We start from the raw sequence: 21,061 nt of genomic DNA, 5'->3' as shown, positions 1-21,061 counted from the left end.
TAACTTCTTGCATTAATAATGAAGATGTTGACAGATACTCAATATGTACTTTTTCAGGAAAATGAGTCAGCACTACATTCAAGAACTTATTTTGTCAAATGATAGATAAACATTGACATCAACAAAATAAATACTTCGGGAAAACATACCCGTGTGGTTTACTCCTATAGTTTGTGTTGATTAATAACTTTGCTTGAAATCAAAACTTACCTTAACTTATTCTCATTTCAGCTTTGGATAGATCACAGTCCAAGAGAGATGGAGGTTTTAAAAATAATTGGAGCTTTGATCATGCAGAAGAAAGTGAAGGAGATGCAGAGAAAGAGTAAGGATGCTTTTATCTAGGCTATTGAAAGTATAAGTGTCTATTTATAAAATAAATAAGTTTTTGTAATGTATTAATAAGAAGCAATATATGATATCTTTAAAATTTCAGTGATTAAAGAAATGTTTTCAAAGAAGTCATTATTTTAAACAGTATTGCCATATAGAAATGCATTGTAATGTAATGGTGAATATAGGACTGACAACATAGGACAAGGTACATTTCAAAAGTGTTGAAATTGTCTTTGCAACTACTATGTAAGTCTAAGGAACGTGGACAAGAAATACATCAACTGGCAAAGTAAGGAAATAGAAAGATAGGGTATCCAAACAGCTACAGCTTTCCCTTTGTTGGTGATGCTTAGTACTTTGCAGTTATGATTAAGGTACCTCAGTAGCTGCAGGCCTACATTAAATTATACTGAGTTGAAAAGACTAGGCTTTTCTCCCTTGCTCTTACCTCACTGGGTAGAGTTAAAGTTATTTTTATTCCCATCATTTTTTTTTACCTAATATGTTTAGATTTTGACTAAAACTTAAGCCCTGTGTATGTAGTTTGACTACATACTTTGTGACATTTTATTGTTACTAATGTTTTGTCAATATTAATGTATTTCTTTCCAAAAAGATTAATGAATTGTTAAAAGAATAAGTTTCACACATGAGGAGTACATGTTAGTTTTATATGTTGTTCTTAGATATTTGGAGAGTAGGACCTACAGGTTTAAAAAGGGTGCTGGGATTCTCTATTAAGAAGAAACAGAACCCTGTGGTTAACTACAAAAGGGATTCTTGGATGACTTCTAAGATTCTGCTAAGTATTGTGAGTTGAGAGGGAGATAGGAAAGGAAACACATAACCACTTAGACTGCAGCAGCAGGCTATGCTGTAATCTTTCAAAATCTTTAAGAGGTATGAAGTTTTACTAGTTAAAAAATGGATTCAGGAGATCACTGAAGTGTGACATAAGCATTAAGAACTTTTGTTGAAACAGAACTATATAAGAAGTTAAAACACTTTAAAAAAAGTTCTCAAACTAAGGGTATTTTATTTTTATAAAATGAAACTTGTTTTTTCTCTTAGCACCATTGTTTCTGGTGCACAGTAATATTTTCTAATTGTAGTGGCAGTGCATACAATATAGTTAGTATTTGCTTATTATCAGAAATAAGTGACTCATGTTTGTGAGCATAGCAGCTTTGTTTCTTCTAGTAATCTGCTTTTTTTCATCTACCTCCAGCTGATGTTGACTTAGGAACACAGAATGAGATATGTGTAGTGTAATGATGCTAAAAAAAAAAGTCTAAAAAACTGATGATGGAATGTATGTTTTATAGAACTGTATCTGATTTTAAGATGGTATTTCAGTGATTTTTTTTTCATTCCTTTCAAGTATTCTGTACAATAAACAGTTTTCCCATAGCCAGTATTGAAATTTTATTACCTACTCATCTCAGTAATTCATTTTTATACTTGTGAATTATATAGAATCTCATCTGGAAGTATAGATAAAATATTTGTTGAAAATTGATTTAAAGTGAAGATCCTGCCTTTTTTGCTTACCAATTCTCTGATACAATTTCAGACAACTCACTTCCTCCAAACAACTATTAAGCTGCCCACATATAATATTATATATTTTGTTAACTTCTGAGGGTTTTGTTTTGTTTTAATGGCATTGTAAGCTGTGAGCATTTTGAAGGAACTGGTGTGTTTTGCTTTTCTGATACATTTTTACTTTCTGTAACAAAATCCTGACAGAAGGGAACCTTTAGAAAACTAATGATTTGACAGTAAATTGTCCTTTTCCTTCTAAATTCCTTTTACCCTTAGTAGAACATTTCAATGATTAGCAGCTTCAGTTACAGCATAAAACTTTATGGCCCTCCAGTATTTTAGTATGCTGTGCAGTAAGTATGTGTTCTGGCAATTAAAAAAAAAAGGACATCTTTCTTACTTGCTATGGTATACTGGTATTTACTAGACATGCAGGAAGTTACAATCATTGCTATGTGGAGAATGCTGTAAACGTGAAGCAATCATCTGCATGCATCTCATGCTAACTGTTGAGGCACTACCATTTTAGTATCTGACCTTATCACAGCTTTCTGCCCTCACACACACACAATGTTTGTTTTGAACTGGCCCAAGAGTGACATTCCAGCACTTAAAGGATTGGCTGTATTCTTGTATTATCCCATGAGACCTGTGCTAATGTCGTTGGTCCATAAGAGATGTCTGCTTGGATTATCTTTCCTTAGAGGCATGAACAAAAAAGATGTGGGTAATGGCCTCCTACTAAAGCAATTTTTAGAACAGGTAGATTATTTTACAAGTATGCTGTTTAACTTACTTGGAATATGTCTTGGATAATTTATATTTATTTCCTTTTTACTTTGTGGGTACATGTTTTTGAATTATGTCTCAGTACACCCAGTAGTGGTTCTGTAAAACAATAAGCCCAGTTTTGTTTTGGCTGTCATACTGTTTTTTTGATAGTCCATACTGTTTTTTTGATAGTTTTTTTGATAGGCCGTCCTCTGACATTTGTTCAGTAAGAGCTGTATCAAAAACCAAATACGAATAAGTGGGTCTGTCTAATTTGTTTACACTATGGTACCCTTCCTTAACCAACATTTTCTTTCAAAAAAATGTGGTGGGGTTTTTTTTTCACGTTATTTAGGAGTATAAACTCCTTATTTTCTTATATTTATGTATGGAAAAATAGCAATACTTTAAAAAATATTTTCTGTTTAACTGTTTTTCAATACTTTTTTATTTCTCAAAAAAACCCCTATATTTAGATAGATGACTTTTTCTACCTTTGTGACCCTTTTAGTAAGGTGCCATAGCCTTTAAGTTGATAAAGAACTTTTTGTTGAGACTCTCATTTATTAATTTTTAGCAGTTTTAGTTAAGGTTATTTTTAATGTCATGGCATTGTGCATGAGTTGCATAATACCACTGCTTCTTTTGTACCTCTAATAGTGCTTTTTTTTAACGTACTGCCTACCACCATACCATTTAAAGTAATGCATGTGTGCAGTGTGCTGAGAGGAAAAATAAGTCAGCCTCCTAAGAATTTTTAGAAAGAAGTTCCAATCAACATGTATTGGGCTCCTCAGCTCAAGAAGAACAAGGAGCTGCTGGAGAGAGTTCAGCTCAGGGCCACAAATATGGAGTGGATCATCTCCCTTATGATGGAAGGCTGAGGGAGCTGGAGCTCTTCAGCTTGGAGGAGACTAAGGGATGACCTCATCATTGTTTGCAAATATGTAAAGGGCTCGTCAGGAGTAAGGAGTCAGGCTGTTCTCAGTGATGTCCAATGATAGAACAAGGAGTAACAGGTACAAGCTGTAAGATAAGAGGTTCTAAAGAAACATAAAGAAGACCTTCTTCCCTGTGAGGATGAGGAGGGAGCACTGGAACAGGCTGCCCAGATGTGTTGTGGAGTCTCCAGAAACATTGAAAACCCACCTGGACGAGTTCCTGTGCAAACTACTCTAGGAGGTCCTGCTTTGCAGGGGAGTTGGACTAGATGATCTTTTGAGGTCCCTTCCAACCCTTAAGATTCTATGATTCTGTGAAATATTAACCCGTAGACATACAAGAAAAATACATACTAAAGCACAGAAAAAGGTCATGTTTCTATGCAAGCTATTTTATCATGATACTGAAAGCAAAGGCAAAAGATCTCTACATTCTACCTGTATGTAGTCCATGTGCACAATTTACTCCCATACTGCTCATGCAGCAGACTGAGATGCTGAGTTTGCTTCTTACAAATTCACCTTCTATTCAGAAGAACTTCTGAAAACTCTTTCTCAGTGTACAAAGATTAGAGATCTGGACTATGATGATGGATGTGCTTTTGTCTGTGTAGTTTATTAAGTACAATAGTGTACTTGATCTCATCTGTGAAGTAGAACCAGTATAAGTGTATGTAGCAATAACCCTACTGCAAAAAATAGAATGCACACAACAGAGGATTTCAAAGATGTAAAGGGATCATTTCATTTGTCCTGCACAGAGTTAAGTTGTAAAGACTTAATATGTCTGGGGCATGTGCCCTTAAAAATCTCAGTTTGAGATTGATCGTCATTCTCCACAGATAGAGAATTGGAAAGGTGAGGTTGTTTTTTTTTTTTTCCCCCCCCATATTAACCTAAATAATCTTTTCTACAAATATGGGATTCTGTGGTCCTGTGAAATGTGGCAGGATCACTGAGTAGTTGATAGATACATATTTGCAGCTCACTGGAGTTTAATGTTATGGATCAACAGAGGTTTAAAGTTTCAGTTGCTTGTATATAGTAGCAAAAACATAGTCTATCTAATCAAACTGAGGTATCTGACTAGCTGTTGCTCAGTTCTAAATGTTTTAAAATACTAAACAAATGGTAAGTGATTAGAGATAAGTAAACACAACAGTTTTTTTTTTTCTTGTTCCGTGCCTAAATTTGAATGCATAATTAGAAACACCCTTTTGGAAAGAACACCCTTTACCTTAATTAATTCTATTTTATTTTCTTAGTTTTAGTGAAGGCTTGACTTTCATTTGTTATCAATCTTTTAGTTAAAACTTTATAAGTTAGAAATTATAATTCAAATACATAATTAGCTTTTTCAGGTTCCCTGGTTAAAAGTGACAAAGTGTAGAGAAAAAACCTCCTCCTAGCAAGGTTTCATTTCAGTAGTGTTAAAATGCTGTTTTCTGATAGATGGGAGTGTGATATAGCGGGTTTTTTCCTGTTTGTATAAATTTCATTGTTAAATCTGCTAACTGTGAGGATGTGATGCATGAGCAAATAGACATTACTCAGTTGCTATCAAAAAACAGCTGGTCTGGTACTGAAGCATGTACTTTGCATTCCTTACAAATCTAAAAATATAGTTTTTTTTAAGAAAACATCCGATTCTCAAATATTTTTCTAATTGTGTCATTGTAGTTGCATCAGAAGAATTATTCTTGTGCAGTTTGATTTAAGGATTTTTTTCAGTATTTTGTTCAGTTGCAGTCTGTTACTTTCTCACCCACACAAACACCCTTTGTTAAAATGATAGCAGTTCTGTGGCATTTTGAAGCCATAAAAGTATAGGTACCATAAAAGGACATGTTGAAAATCATCATGTTTTTTGTACAAGCTGGAGCTGAAGAAGGAAAATGTATGTAGTGAAAATGATCTGGGTAGATTAACGCAGTAGGTGTATGCCAGAGGTGCGGGGACCATGGGTTGCTATTCTTGCCTGTGCTGCAGGATTTTATTTATTCTTTAGAATCTGAAAAATTACACTCATTGTCATCTGATGAAAAGTTGAAAAAGCTTGGTGGACTTCCCTTGAAAGACCAATCTTTCCTGAAAGAGTGTTTCAAAACAATGTGACAGAATTTTTAAATTATTATTGATGGATAGTCTGTACAGAAGTACAGTTATACTCTTCAGCCTGTTCATTTTTTGGCATTGTGCACCTGGAATTGCGGTCTGTAAACAAAAGGATAATACAACAGTGCCACTGGCTAAGTGTTGACATTTACATCATTCTTTGCATATCAAAACCAACTGTTCAGTCTTATGCCTGAGGTTTCAGGGTTTGTTATTCTGACCCTATGAGTCAAGAAGTTTTTCTTTTATTGTATCTGATGTAGGCCTAAGTTCCAGTTGAACATAAGGCAAAACTTCTTTCCCATGAGGATGAGGATCACTGGCACAGGCTGCCCAGGGAGGGTGTGCAGTCTCCTTCTCTGGACATTTTCAAAACCCACCTGGATATATTCCTGTGGGACCTGATCTAGGTGGACCTGTTTTAGCTGCAGGAATTGGACTAGATGATCTCTTAAGGTCCCTTCCAACCCCTACAATTCTATGAGTCTGTGATACATGTATTGCTTAAGGTACAGAAATAAATTGTAACATGAAGGGGAATCTTGTGCATGGAAAAAGTTTTTCAGAAACTGGAAGGGAGAGTACTGTGTGGTTACTTTTTATAAAGAGCTAAGGTAACTATATTGCAGTCAATGTGACATACATGCAGGTGAGAAATGTTTCCAACTTCACCTCCATCATTGTTTCCCTTGTGTAACTGTTCCCTTGGAACGTCTGGTGCCACTGTTGTGCATCCAGAAGTAATTTCTACCCAAATTACCTTAATTAAAAAACCCCTAGCCATACAAGTACAATTTGGCTAAAAGTTATATTGTTTTGTTGTAGCCAGGAGAGGAGTAAGGGATGTAAGTAACTGATGAGAAGGGACTATCTGCAGGTTACTTCTGGAAGCAAGAATGTGTTAACCTAGCCTAACTGCTGTCAGTATAAAGTGTATGATTGAGGTTTTAATTTAAATACTGAAGATTATTTGAGGATAATTGTCTATTACTGAAAAGAGTACATTTCCACAGTATCATAGGGTGAGGTTCTTTTTTTTTGTATCTTTTTCCCCATTGGAGTAGTTGAAGATTACAAACATAGATGGACTAAAGAAACACTTTAATGAGCAGTTGAGCCAAATGTGATACACTGTTTTTGGGGAGATGTATTTTGACAGTAATTACTGCAGGATAAAATTTAATTATACATAAAATTTACAGTTTTAAACCACATACTTGAATGATGATATACATGAAGAAACTAAGACTATATTTTATATAGTAACTTCTTATTTGACTCAATTTATGCATTGGATTATATAGAATCTTCATGGTGTCAGTAACGTTGGCGTAACAATATCAAAGGCTCAGTAGTATTCTCTATTTTGAATTAATAACATCCTTTTAATTTTGCTTTTTATGAAATAATTTGATGTATACTTTAAGTTCAGGTTTACATAAGACATCTGCATCACCACCTTGTCCACTTTATGTTCCTTTTGTTTTAGGCATATGTATACAATGTGTATGTGATGCATTTAAATTTAAAGAGGAATGGGAAAAAAAGCCCTTGGTGTTTTTAAAATGTTTTTGTTGTTGCATTTTAATGTATCTGCTTTTCTTTCCCACACCCCTCTAGTGAGGCAAATCTGCTCAGCATAGATGACAGTGATGGACCTTTCAGTCCCACTGAAGAACGAAAGGTAAGCGCTTGGTTTTTCTCATGGTGAAAATGTGTTTTGAAAGTTTGCTAGGTTCTTAAACTTTTTGCATAATGTAGTGGGCTTGTGTGGCCATGGTTTGGTAATCAGGAGGCTACAGAGGTGGCTTCTCTGAAAAGCTGCTAGAAACTTCCCGTGTATCTGATAGGGCCAGTGCCAGTTGGTTCTAAGATGGACCCACTGCTGAGCAAGGCCAAGTCAGTTAGTGATTGAGGCAACACCTCTCTGATTAACGTATTTGAGGTGGGGAGGAAGTTGTTGTGCAGATGCTAAATTGCAGGAAAAGTAGGGAGTGAGAATGTGAGAACATCATCTCTTCAGACACCAAGATGAGGGAGGAAGGAGTGGGGAGGACATGCCCAGGCACTAGAAGAGAGATTCCCCTGTGACCTGTGGTAAAGAACACGGTAAGGCAGGATGTCCCATGGGAGGGATCCTGCACTGTACTAGGGGAAGTGTGAGGAGTCTTCTGCTTGAGAGGAAGTAGCAACAGAGACCATCTGTGGTGAAATGACCATAACCCCCATTCTCCGTCCCCTTGCTCATTGGTGGGGATTAGGTAGAAGCACAGGAAGAAGGAAGGGGTTAGGGGAGGTGTTTTTAAGCTTGAGCTTTTATTTCTCATTTCTCTATTTTGATTGATTATTCAATCAAAATCAGTTCTTCCCAAGCTGAGTCTGTTTTGCCTGTGATGGTAATGGCTGAGTGATTTCCCTGTCCTTATCTTGACTCACAAGCTCTTTGTTATTTTTCTATCCCCTGTCCAGTTTAGAAGGAGGGAGTGATAGAATGGCTTTGGTGTGCATCTGCCACCCAGCCAGGGCTAAACCACCACACATAGTCGTCTGTGCTGTATTATAAAATTACAGTTTATTTGTTGATTTAGCAGCATATGTTCAAGCTGTATCTCTACTTACCCTTGTTTTAGTTGCTTTTTTTTCCTATAAGTCTTGTTGTTTTGTGTAGTATTCTGAAAATATAAGCATGACTAACTATTTTTAAGTTCAGCCAATTATCATTAATGGATTTATCTTTTTTAATTACAAATATTAATCATTATATCCCAAGATATCATAATGTCAGATTCCCAATTTTGTATGCGTCTATATGTGTGTGTATATAGATATATATATATTTGAGAAGATAACATAAGCAAACTGCATACTTTTCTGTTGGGTTTTTTTTTAATATATGCCAAAATAATTTACAACTGCAAGATACTTCATAATACTTTGAAAATATTTGTGTTTGTTTAGTAAGGAATTGTATTGAGTAAGGATGTAGTCAGGGTATATTTTATATGAAATTTGGTACAAAAGCAGTCTGCAAATTAAACCGAAGTAATATTTATGTAAATATTTTGAAATTGACCTTATCCTTTTAATTTTTATGTAAGTACTTTAACATATTTGAATTCTGTTCTATTTGAATTCAGTCACTTCGTTGTCGGCCTGGAGCTGTTGGCACCAGTGGGGATTTCATAAAAACATATGCAAGGCGAGGCAAAGCTGGAAGCTTGAGACTTTTTAAAGGGAACCCAATTGGCCTGAACATGATAGGAAATAGCAAGAAACTGAGGTACTACATTTAGTTTTGTCTTTACTTACCTATTGAATTGTTGATATAAATCAATGCTAAATGGACAGAACTCATAGTATGTTTGCTTTACCTGCTGTGCATTTTAAGGGTCTACACTGTTCTGTGCTACTGAGCAAGGATAGTGCTTCTGTGCTAGCTGGGCCAAACCATGACAACAGCACATAACTAAAATACCAGAAGATTATTAAAATAGAATTAGAGCATACACTGACATACTTGTCAGTGCCTTATCAGTGTTGTCTGCATGTGCTGTTGTTTCCTCTGCACACTGTTAGCAGGTAGGATATTTCTAACATCCCTGTCAAGAATTTCCCCTTTCTGTGACTCTTGAATTGCCAAGATTAACTCAGGATGCATTTTCTTTTATTCTCGCTGCAAGATATCATTTGAGGAGTCGTCGACTGTTCCTTTTAAGGATTCAGCAGATATCTGTACTCCTACATGATAGCTTGGAATTGTCAGCTCAAAACCAACAGGAACAGCGTTTAGTGCTGTACTTGCTTGTTACTACTGTCCCTAGCTTGTAACAGACTCCTGTCTTTAGTATATAATAAGAAGCAATACAATCATATAACTATATCTGGAAGTGTTTCATATTGCTCAAGTGTACTCAGTTTGGTTAGCTTTGCAGGAGGGAGAAGTTCATAAGATAGCAATAGTTGAGCCAGTCATCAAATGTCTAAACAATACATACTGATATGAGGTATGTCCTTGTCTTCGTTCTTGCGTGCTGATCAGTAGACCATTGCTGGTTAGTGGGACTGTCTCATCACATTGAGACACATGAGGAAATAAGTCCCTGAAGTTCTGAATGATGTGTATCCTCACCCACTGTTCTGATCTTTGAGCCTAACATACAAGGAACAAATCCAGAATTTTCAGTCTATATTGGTGGTCAATCAGTTTGATAGAGAAGAATAAATGCAAAGATTGTACATAGTCAGAAATGGACTCTTCTTGCCTTCATGTTGTAATTGTAACCTATTCTCACATAGTAAATAGTTAATTACTTTCAACAAGAGTCCTGCACCTGGGGAGGAACAACCCCATGCACCAGTACAGGCTGGGGATTGACCTGCTGGGGAGCAGCTCTGCAAAGGGAAACCTGGGAGTCCTGATTGACAATAAACTAACCATGAGCCTGCAATGTACCCTCATGGCCAAGAAGGCCAATGGCATCCTGGGATGCATCAAGAAGAGTGTGGCCAGCAGGTCAAGAGAGGTTCTACTCCGCCTCTCCTCTGCCCTAGTGAAGCCTTCTCTGGAGTCTTGTGTCCAGTTCTGGGTTCCCCAGCTGAAGAGGGACAGAGAACTTCTAGAGAGAGTTCAGTGCAGGGCCACCAATATGATCAGGGGACTGCAACATCTTCCTTATGAGGAAAGGCTGCGGGAACTGGGACTGTTTAGTCTGGAGAAGAGGAGTCTGGGAGGGAATCTCATTAATATTTACAGATATCTAAATGATGGATGTCAGGAGGTTGGGACATCCCTTTTTTCTGTTGCATCTAGTGTCAGGACAAGGAGTAATGGGAAGATGGGACACAAAAAGTTCCACTTAAACATAAGAAAAAACTCTTTCACTGTTGAGGTGAGAGAGCCCTGGCATAGGCTGCCCAGGGAGGGTGTGGAGTCTCCTTCTCTGGAGTCTTTCAAAACCTGCCTGGACACGTTCCTGTGTGACCTGCTTTTAGGTGGATCTACTTTAGCAGGGGGTTTGTACTAGATGATCTCTAAATGTCCCTTTCAGCCCCTAACATTCTGTGATTCTGTGATTAACCTGTCTTGTTGAATTTCAAAACCTAGATGGTTAGCTGAATGTAATACATGCTACTCTAGTTTCTCTGTGATTTGTGGATCGTCTTAAATTTATTCATACTTTTAAATTTAAAAAACACGGACTGCAACCCAAAACAAACCTAACCTTCACAGGTCCTGAAGGCCAGTTATGAACAATTTCCTATTAGGCACTACTACTGTAAGGACCTAATAAACAACAGTTTAGCTTCTTAGGTGAATGAAGAATAATCTTATCCTGCATTCTGTTTTTTAGTGGCTTAGTTTTGACAAAGAACAGTGAAACTTTGACCAGTGAGTAAAATTCTGCACTTGTAATTGTTCGATACTGTTACTATAACCAACATGCCATTGTATAGGGAATTGTTTGACTATATGTAGTATATGTTTGAAACAATAACTACGGGATACTAAGTAATTTGTACTAGGTTATTTTGAATAAGCTTAAGTGTCTGTCTATAATACCTTATGAAATTTTCAGTAGTGAACTCATCTGAACAGTCATGATTCGTAGCTAAATGTTACATTAAATGAAGACAAAAAAAGACATGTAGATTTATATAAAAGTATTAATCTCTCCCATCCTGTCACAGTTTAAAAATTCACCTCTGTCCATGGAGTTTTCTTGTATAGGGTTCACTTATATAAAACTTCACATAAGCCTTGATGGTGTCCACTGAAACATAAAGCAACTGTTTCATTCTCTCCACAGATGTTTCAGACCTGATCAGATCTCCACAGATATGATCAGATACTTAGAAAAAAGTTTTCACTTGAGGTTTTTGAGAATGCAGCTACATTTTCACTCCCTTCATTTGATGGGAATACAGTGTCTTGGGTTTTGAGACGTACTGGTAGAATGTTATATGGAACTTTATTTTTTAAAAGATTTTAAAATGGCAGGGTTGTTTTTTGTGTAGGTTGAAAGTTGTGCCATTGCACTGGAATCTGTTATTTTTTTAACATTTTCATACATTTCCTTGGCAGCTTTTGCTAACTGTCAATATTGGTACTTCCATCCTTTTTCAAAATCTTTGCACATTTACACAAAATAGTACAGTACTTCATTACTCTTGATTTATGCTGTGCAAATGAAGTTTTGTGTTGCAGTCTTCAATTTTTAGTACACATAACAGATTTATAAGATTGTATCCAGATTTATGGCTTGCTCCTCTTCAAATTGTCTGGTTCTTAGGGAATCACTGTGGTTACTTCATTCTTTAGGATCCTGTTGTTGAACATAAGCATAAGAAGGCCATTACAAGTTTATTAGGATTTCTTTGCTCTGTTAAAACTAAAGTAGTCTGGAAGCCAAGGCATGTCCATGATATTTGTTGGGTTTTTTTGAATACACCTTACTGTTAAATCTAGGATTTATATAATCCTCTGGAAACTAGAATTTTCTTCTGTCTGTCTGTGGAATTGGTAGTGAAATCCAACCTTACTATGTAATTTTTCTGTCTTTACTATTAAGGCAGTCATACTTTTCTGTGTATGTGTGTATTTTTCTTAAATTCCAGAAAGGTATGTGGGTTTTATTTTGTTTTTAAGGTAAATAATTGCTGAGGCTTTTTTAGACAGTTTAACCATTCAGTTCAGACATTCTGTTACTTGGATTGGGACTGCTTTCTATTGACAAATACTACATTATAAGCCTAAGACCTAGTATGTGTTATAAACTTGAAATAAAGTAAAATCTGTTGCATATATGTTACCTTACTTAAAGGTCACATCATTTGCTTTGAATACAGGCATCCATCCTAGTCTAGTACTGAGCTGCATGCTGAATTTAAATGTAAAAACATAAGTATCCATCTTCTTCTTAATAAACTGTCATAAATGAAGGAATTTAGTTGAGATTAATGGTATGTGTAGACCACTGACTGCTGTGTACACTTGATGTTTGATTAAAACTCATACTACCAATGTTACTTGAACTCTTTTCCAGATTTTGGTTACTAAATATGTTTGAAAATGAGATTTATGCTATAAGTGATTACCTTTATTTATTACTTAATTGTGGTAGTATTTGTATGTTTTATAACACATATATCACCTGTGCAAGATGAGATACTTGACTGCAGACTGGGGTTTAAAAACTCTTCAGATCAGCGAGTCTTGAGTCAAATTAGCGTCATTGTAGTACAATATTCCCTAAAATTCAGGGAATGAATGATAGGAAGAAGGGAGATGTAAGGATGCTGAGAAGACATTTTCTCTGTACATGTCCACTTGCATGTACAAGAATTTAAACCAACCACAGCAAATGTAGTATTAAACTAACTTAACCCTGATAGATTTGTTGTTCATGTATTTTGTTTTTAATCATAAGGTCTCACTTTAAATGGCCTTTCTCTTTTCTAGTTTTCAGTAGCTTGCATTTCAACATTTCTCACATTATTAAGTCACCTTTTGAGAATTTTTGGTAATATTAGAAAAAGTTACGTGATGAACAGCAGAATTAACATGGTTTATAATTGTGTACTCTATTCCTGAAATGTCATGCTTTCATTACTTCTAGATCCATACCTTTACCCAGTGAAAGATTCCTGTATTTTTGCCTTTTGAATCTGCAGTGTTAAGAAGGTCACTGGATCCATTGATAGACTGTGATAGTGTAACCTTGTTTCCATCAGAGCCTAGACTTTAAGTGATGCTGTGGTTTCTGAGATCATATCAAAGAGACATATCTTTAATATATTGTAAGTTCTTGGAGACTTACAAAACATTTGTTGTTCCAAGGAATCTGCTGACCACCCTCACCCTCATTTTAGTGTTGTATGTTAATTGTCTTGAAACTGTGCTGAAACTGGGAAACCCAGATTTCACTTCGGATGTGCCTGTTTTGCAACTTGCTAGGACTTTATGATTAAATTTTCTGGTGATTCTGTCTGCACTGAATATGTTCTATTCAAAGAACAGGAGTATAGAGCAGATTGTATTTTACAGCTGTCCTACTTGGAAGCAAGTCTGATGCCATATGAACCATTTAAGTGTGCCATCTAGAACAGTCTGCTTTGACTAACCCAGCAGGCTGCAATATTCTATTCCAGCACCTACTGGAGTGTCTCACTACTTGAGTGTGAGGCAGAAAGCAGAAACGCTGCTTAACAATGCTGCAGGAGCACAAGACTTAAAGTTTTACAACCATGATAATTTGGCAAAGCTCATCAACAAAAAAATTATAACACAGGGTGTATTTATAGACTTGCTTGCTCATTTAAACTCCTTAAGTCTTAAGAATTTGAGAAGGCATTCCAGACTCTGCTTGTGTTTTCTTTTATAGTATCTCTTTCAAAGATGCTAAACTGAAAGCCAGAGAGGGTTTGAGACACCCTAAAGTATTTAGGGCAAGTAGTTGTCAGCTTTTTATTTCTTGGGTGACAACATTAAACAGAAGGTTGACTGTAAATTAGTCTGGATGATGACTGACCAGCTGGAATAGCCTAGTCTTGACTTGGAAGCTTGTGGGATGAATGTATTTATCTTTCAAGAGGCTGGTGATTGAATGGGATGCTATGAGGTTAGTTTCAAAGAGGTGATCTGTTAACTCAGAACAGTTATGATGTTTCTAAACTTCTAGAAAAGAGAGTTAAACTATTTGATTGGTTTGGATAGGTGTTGTTCTCTTATGATCAGTCAGATCAAAACAAGTCATTTTATGATGAGATAGAAGTGCTCTGAAATCTTCCACTACTGGCTTATGCTTGATACAACGAACCCCAAAATACTAAACTGCAAAGAAATTTAAAAAGAGAGCTGTCAATTTACTCACTTTCATCTTTTGGGAGAAAGTAAGAGAGAATTTGAAATTAGTTGTCAGCTTTTTGGAGAGTTTCTTATACTTCACTCTTTTTCATTGTTTGTAACAGGACGAGTGGCAAGAGCAAAACTTCTGCTGAAAAATATTTCTTAGAAGTAATGTTAACCAATTAGCATGCTTTTTCTCAGTGCAATTAAAATTGCCAAGCAATTTCACAAGCAGCATGTAGACATTGTATTTCCATAATTTGAAACCATTTGTGTTATTAACATGCCGTCTGTTAAAAGCTGCATCTTTTCTGAACATTTAAAATTGTGTGTCCTGTCACAGAAGTGTGCAGGATAATTGTTGAGGTCTAATGATGTTCAAAGGAGTACTATACTATTGATCTACCATATCTTTATATTACTTTTTACTGGAGAGGATAATGGTAAGTAAGCTCTCCAGAATTCTTGTTTTGTTATGAGATCAAGGCATCGAAAGGCAAAAAACAAGGAAGCTAAAGAAATGCTAAAAGCCATTCGTGAATATACTCTCCCTGTGCAGAGTCCCGCTAGGGTATTTGAGCACCTGAGAATCCTTCTTTTTCATTTTGAGATGTGTTGTGTTGTTTCAGTTATGAGCCATCTTACATCCAAAAATGTGCTGTGTACCTTTTCCCTTATGAGTAGTGAGGGAAATTCCTGAATGTGCAGTTCTACATGTTCACATGTTATGCCTTTTAAGTCATATTAGAAAAGTTATTATTGTACCTTAATTGAATGTAGAGATGGAAGTATAAAATTAATTCTAAATGATTATAATTAATTAAAAGAAGGCAGTGTCTTTTCTACAGTAGCAGGGTTGAGTAAAGGAGAGCTGGATCACTGGGTGGCAATAAAATTTTTAACACTCTTTACCTTTTCTGCCAGGAAAAACGATAAAATTGTGTATATTCCTATTCGTCTATTTTATTCTGGGACTGAACTTTTTTATACCTGCCAAAGGATCCTAAAAAGTTGTGTTACTGATTCAGAAATAATTTGTTGATTTTTGTTTTGGGATGACTGGTACACCAGGACACCACAGTCTTTTCTTAAACCAGCTTTCTGTATGTTTGCAGTGAAAATGCTCAGAATATGTCTTGTCCGGTAACTGTGGTACATGGTAGACGTTTTCACCATGCGCATTCACAGACAGCAGTAGTAAAAACAGCAGCCCAAAGGTAAGACTAAGTGTGTTTGTTTCTCCAGATGTTCTGTCTGGTTTTGTGTGTAATGATTTTCCTTATGTTATATTTTAGGGAAACTTAAGTAATGATGTGTTCTTGATCATTAACTTTGATCTTAATTAGCAAAGTTTCATAAAACTTAGCATTTAGGAATTAGTACTATATAATCTTAGAACTTACAAATTTTGAAGCACACTATGACACACATTCAGTAGAAGAGCATCTGCTAATGTAAGCATGTTTTGAAAATACTTTGAAATGGACAAACATAGCATGCAGTAGAAATTCGCATATCTGCTGACATGATCATCAAATACTAATTCAGAGCAACTCCAGTTTGTATAAGATGCATCTAAAGATACGCCGATTACGTGTAATCTGTACATAGAGCAGAAAACATATTAACTGGAACATCTATCAGAAGCCAGGTTTTGCTTTTGTGTAAAGAGTTGTTAGAATGGACAACTGGAAACGGAAATGTTACTCAGCAACGCTGAATTAAACTTTTGTGATTTGAAAAATTAAAACTACATCAGACTTCTGTAAATTGCGAGATTATTTTTTCATTTGTTTTTACAAGCTTTTCACAACCATTGTGTGTCAGAAACATATGAGCTAATCAATGCTTTAAGGAATTGTCTTTCAAAGTTTGTCCATTCAGAGGTCTTTTTATCAGTGAAATTCATTGATTTCCACCAGCCCATATGAGTACTTCATCCTGTCAACATTTTTAGCCTCCCTCTGCCTTCTTTTTTCCTGTCTTTTCAGTGCATACGTTTTGGAGTGGTGGGATCATACGTAGGCATCATCCTCTTTTTCATTTCACTTTCATTTACTGTCTTCAGAAGAACAAAGCTCATACTAATGTGAATGAATTTTGTGATTCAAACATTGGTTTAGGGTAATCTGTAATTGAAGACTGAGAAATGTATTTTGCAGTCCCGTTCCCTGGACGTACAGCATTGTTGCTTCCTTCCATTTCAAAATATATTATGATCTGTAAAGGGAAATAGCATGGACATTTCCTTCCCTTTAGTAATAGCAGATGCAGTAGTAGGGATCTCTCTTTATGTTTCTAACCATCATTGCAAGCAGCAGGGACTAAAAGTGAGATTTATGTTACCAGTGTGGTTTAGGCTGAAGCAGCTGTACTCTTTCTTCTTACATGCAGTTCTTAGATGATTTCTTCAATGTTCCATTGAGGAAAGCATGAGGCCTCTCTAAGGATTCATGCCCTTACCTTTCACTTCAAAAAAATAAAAAATTCTAAGAGATTGAATCTTGATCTACAATGCTAATTAAAATGATTTTAAGTAAGCAAAGTAATGCAAGACTACTCTTTCTTGGATCTCTGGATGTTGACCTTAATAATATTACTGTACTAAAGCTTTGTTGTGAGATGATTCTTTGAAACAGCAAGTCAACATACAATCATCTTACTGAGTTAAGTGCTGCAGGCTTCTTCAGCATGCAAGATAGCCCTCTCTGGAGATTCTTAATCTTGAGGCGATGTTGGACTTGCATGCTTTCTTTTCTCACCTGTGGGTCTTGCCTCTTTATAAGCCTACAATGTAATATGAGGGGGAGAAAAAAGTAGGTACTTTGTGTAAGTGGCATTCAGAAAGGAAACTAATGCATAATATAGGCAATTAATTAGATAGCAATAATCTTGAAAGTTTCTAAACATATATCCTTTTAAGGTTATTATAGTAGTTCACTTACATAAACAATGGTCAATTAACTCTTTACACAAAGAATAATTTAGGAGTTTCCAAAGGAAGGAATTAGTCATAACAGTTCCAAGCAATGCTGCACTACTGGAGGATGTCAAAACGAGCATGATGTAATTGACTAAGGGTAAGATTTACAGAGCAGCTATGCAAAGGATATTTAATGCCTGATGATGCAACTGATTACTTTTAAAAACCTTCTAAATCTGTTTCTGAGTTAGAAGAGTGAAAATTCCAGTGTATATGAAGTGGATTTTTTTAAAATATTTTTAATTGTGTGGGATTTAAAAAATACTTTTATATATTTTTATTTTTAGTGTTGTTACTGACGTTAGACAATAGTTGGGTTTAAAAGTGAATTCTGATGGTATGTCCTCAGAATGGAGTTTATGTAGAAAATGTAGATGTGAAACCAAGAATAAAGTTCTAGACATTTATAGGGGCAAACTGGTAACATGGAACTTGAGTTCTAAGGTGTTTTTCCTTTACTGATTGGCAAGCAACGCAAAGTTACATGCTTTTATGTTGTTTGCATTTGTTGAATTGTTTTGTGGTATGATAATTCAGTAACAATGTGGGGAAGATAGTTCTAACTAACCTAATATATTGTTCTTAGATCTGTAGTTAATTATTGAAATGATAACTGAAAATAAAAACATGGTTAAATTTGTTCTGAACAGATTGACTCTCTGGCAACAATGACATAGACTTGGGTTTTAATACTGGGGTTAAGTTGGGGATGGTGTCACATGGTGCAAGCTAATTATGAAACTCGGTTGTAGTCTCCATCAAATTGAATTTGGAGCTTGTGATTTGTACTGTATTTCTCATCTCTTTCTCCAACGGTTTTGCACATGCTTATTAATTTAAAACCTGACTGACAATTGATTGCACTTGTGTTAAAATATAAGTTTCCAGGACAAAAAAAATGGGCATTTCTCATGTCTTTTCCAGTGGAACCTGGGGATTACATTAAAATTTGTTCACTTATGATACAGACAGATTTTCAGCTCTAGCTTAGCCTAGTGTTGTGGTTGCTTCAAACTATTTTACTTCATTTAATGGACACATAGTTCTAGCTTATGCTATTGACTGCCTGTTCTCTAAGATTTGGCATTGGAATTGCTTGGCATTAGAATAGCATTTATGCACAACATGTCTAACAGATCTTATGCATGAGCTGCATGAAGCAATTCGTTGGAACACTGCTCCTTATACTTCCCGGATATGTCTAGTAGTCTCATTCCTTAATTATTCTGAGATGGAAAAGAAAATTCTTTACAGTACATTATATTAATATCAGATCTTAAAACAAGCAAGGCATCTAATGTCATGACAGTGTACTGTATCAGGCATTCTGGAGGTTTTTATTTTACTATCTTTAAGTTTCCTTAGCTTTAAAAATTGTAATCCTTAAGTGTGACTCTTTACAGCACCTCTAAACAGTTAATCTAAGTTAGGTATTAACTATGCCAAAGATAGAAAGATTCCAGATATGGATCTGTAGAGACGTGGTTTAGATCTGACTAGATTTATAAATTCAGATGTGACCCACCCAAAACTAGTGTTTATTGTTTGTAAAGGCCAGGTACAATGAGAAGCAATTTTTTCTCAATTTGATGCAGCATTGGCAGATTACCTCCCACTCCAGTCTAAGTTGTAGTGATCATATTTGAGTTTGCATTCCTTTTACTGTCTTCCCAGAGCACTGTGCAGATTGAATGTGTTTTTGTACTGCACTCCATAGGATTATCAGGATTACCTTCTTGCCTGCTTTACTTTCAGTCCTGCTGTTCTGTTGGAAAACTGAGAGTTTGAAGGAATTTACTCTATTAATAGAGTGTTCTGTTTGTGAAAAGGAATGGAGATTGAATTTTTTTTTGTTTTACAGTGGTATTAGTGTAATGCATATATGACTTGGAAGCTTGTAAGGCTTTTCATATTTCAGAGGAATAGCCACATAGATTGAAAGTTTAGTAATACGTGTTGCAAGTCTTGAAGAGGCCAGAGAGGTAAAGTTCTAGTTTTCAAGATGTCTCTCTGCTGTGCTCAGTTAAATCTATTTTGATATCAGTCTTGGTATACAAAGAACCTGAATTAAGACCAGTTATGAAAAAAGAATGTTGATGTTAAAGAAGACACTTATGAAACTAATGGGCCTAATTCTTAAATATTTTTTTAGATACTTTTTAGACAAAACCTCAGGAGGAGGCTGGTGGCTTCTGTTTGTCCTTCTCTATCCTCTAGCTTGATTGCGTGTTGTTTCCTAAATTTAAAGTAATGCTTTCTGATTTTTCTTTCTCCCCTCCATTTAAACACATTAAAGTATTTTTTGAAAAGCTGGAAGCAAGTTATGTCAATTTATCTTCTTTTGCATGGTGATCAGGGATTGAAAATGAGACATGATCTTAATTCATCTGTTAGAATTCTGTCATGTCAGGTTCTACACTGCAGTGAATTAAGTGAGACAGGTCGAGTTCAGAATTAATTAAATATTACACATAGAAAAAGGGACAAGACAATACGGTATTTAGACTACTAACTGTTGCACTCTGAGAGACAATGAAGCAGTTGCAGTTGATATTGAATAACTTTTGAATTTAGTGATGTGCACATATGTGGTGCTTTGCATCTTACGGTTTTTTTCTTTTTTCATATTTTAAGCAATCTGGACCGAAAGGAAAGGTAAGCTTACTGTTGATGAAATAAGCATGGCAATGAGCATTAAGAAAACAATTAAATAAATGTTTTATCAATGCTAGTTAAAAAAAAATATTAAATCCATTCAATCCTGTCTGTCTCGTGTGAAGGAAGTTGGTTGATTTTGTTCTGCTTTTTATAATTCACTTCCATTTACCAAAAAAAAAAGGACCTTTACATCCATCTGTAAGTAATGACATATTAATGTCAACTTTGGGTACATTTCCAGTGGAAATTTTTCTTACCTACGTATAGCCAATGTAAAATAGATTAATTTTAAATTTCTCTGCTAAGAAATCACTACTAATTATTTTTGGAGAGCAGCAAACTTTGTGTAATAGAATGGTTCTGAAGCATATCTTAGTAGGGTGTTAAATAGCTTTCACTCTTTCATCTCAGCTTGGTTTGAATAGCATTAAAGGTTTTAATTGCATTACTGTGTACATTCTGTTCATGAAGTGCATATGTTAAAGCAATTAACAGAAAATATATAGCAAGACCAGGCACACCAGTTTTTCATTGCTCATTTCTCAGTCATTTTGCATGTGCTTTACTGCTGTTAGTAGCAATCTGAAATAATAGAAATTTGTGGTTTTTCCTATATAGCTTAAATTTATATGTCACTGAAAATGTTTTGTTGATAGTAATGAATTCATTGAGTTTTTTTAAGTATCTTGTCTGTGCTGATGGTTTTTGGTAGTATAGGCTTTATGTCAGGTTGAATTATTTAAATGGTGTATATAATGCTCAACCAATATAAATATCACAGAAATCTAGTGTAGATGTGTTCTTTGTGAATTCAGGATTTTCCAGATTCATTTCAAATTCATTAGTAAAATCAAGCCTTTTCTGTTT

General features: G+C 35.4%; 1 protein-coding gene across 2 annotated transcripts in view; it reads left to right on the top strand.

The window, feature by feature from the left end:
* The window catches only part of SENP6 (SUMO specific peptidase 6), a 79,073-nt gene that overhangs the window by 19,357 nt on the left and 38,655 nt on the right, over positions 1-21,061 (top strand). The window contains exons 2-6 of one of the 2 annotated variants that reach the window (XM_061989806.1): positions 232-325; positions 7,329-7,392; positions 8,846-8,988; positions 15,669-15,770; positions 20,171-20,191. In XM_061989806.1, the coding sequence (XP_061845790.1) occupies positions 232-325; positions 7,329-7,392; positions 8,846-8,988; positions 15,669-15,770; positions 20,171-20,191 (424 nt within the window). The remainder of the gene's footprint in view (positions 1-231; positions 326-7,328; positions 7,393-8,845; positions 8,989-15,668; positions 15,771-20,170; positions 20,192-21,061) is intronic. The other variant, XM_061989807.1, reaches the window with a different exon arrangement.

Source organism: Colius striatus, chromosome 2, assembly GCF_028858725.1.
Source record: "Colius striatus isolate bColStr4 chromosome 2, bColStr4.1.hap1, whole genome shotgun sequence".
Lineage (NCBI taxonomy): Eukaryota > Metazoa > Chordata > Aves > Coliiformes > Coliidae > Colius > Colius striatus.
The sequence above is the reverse complement of the archived record's forward strand: the minus strand, read 5'-3'. Positions and strand labels throughout refer to the sequence as shown.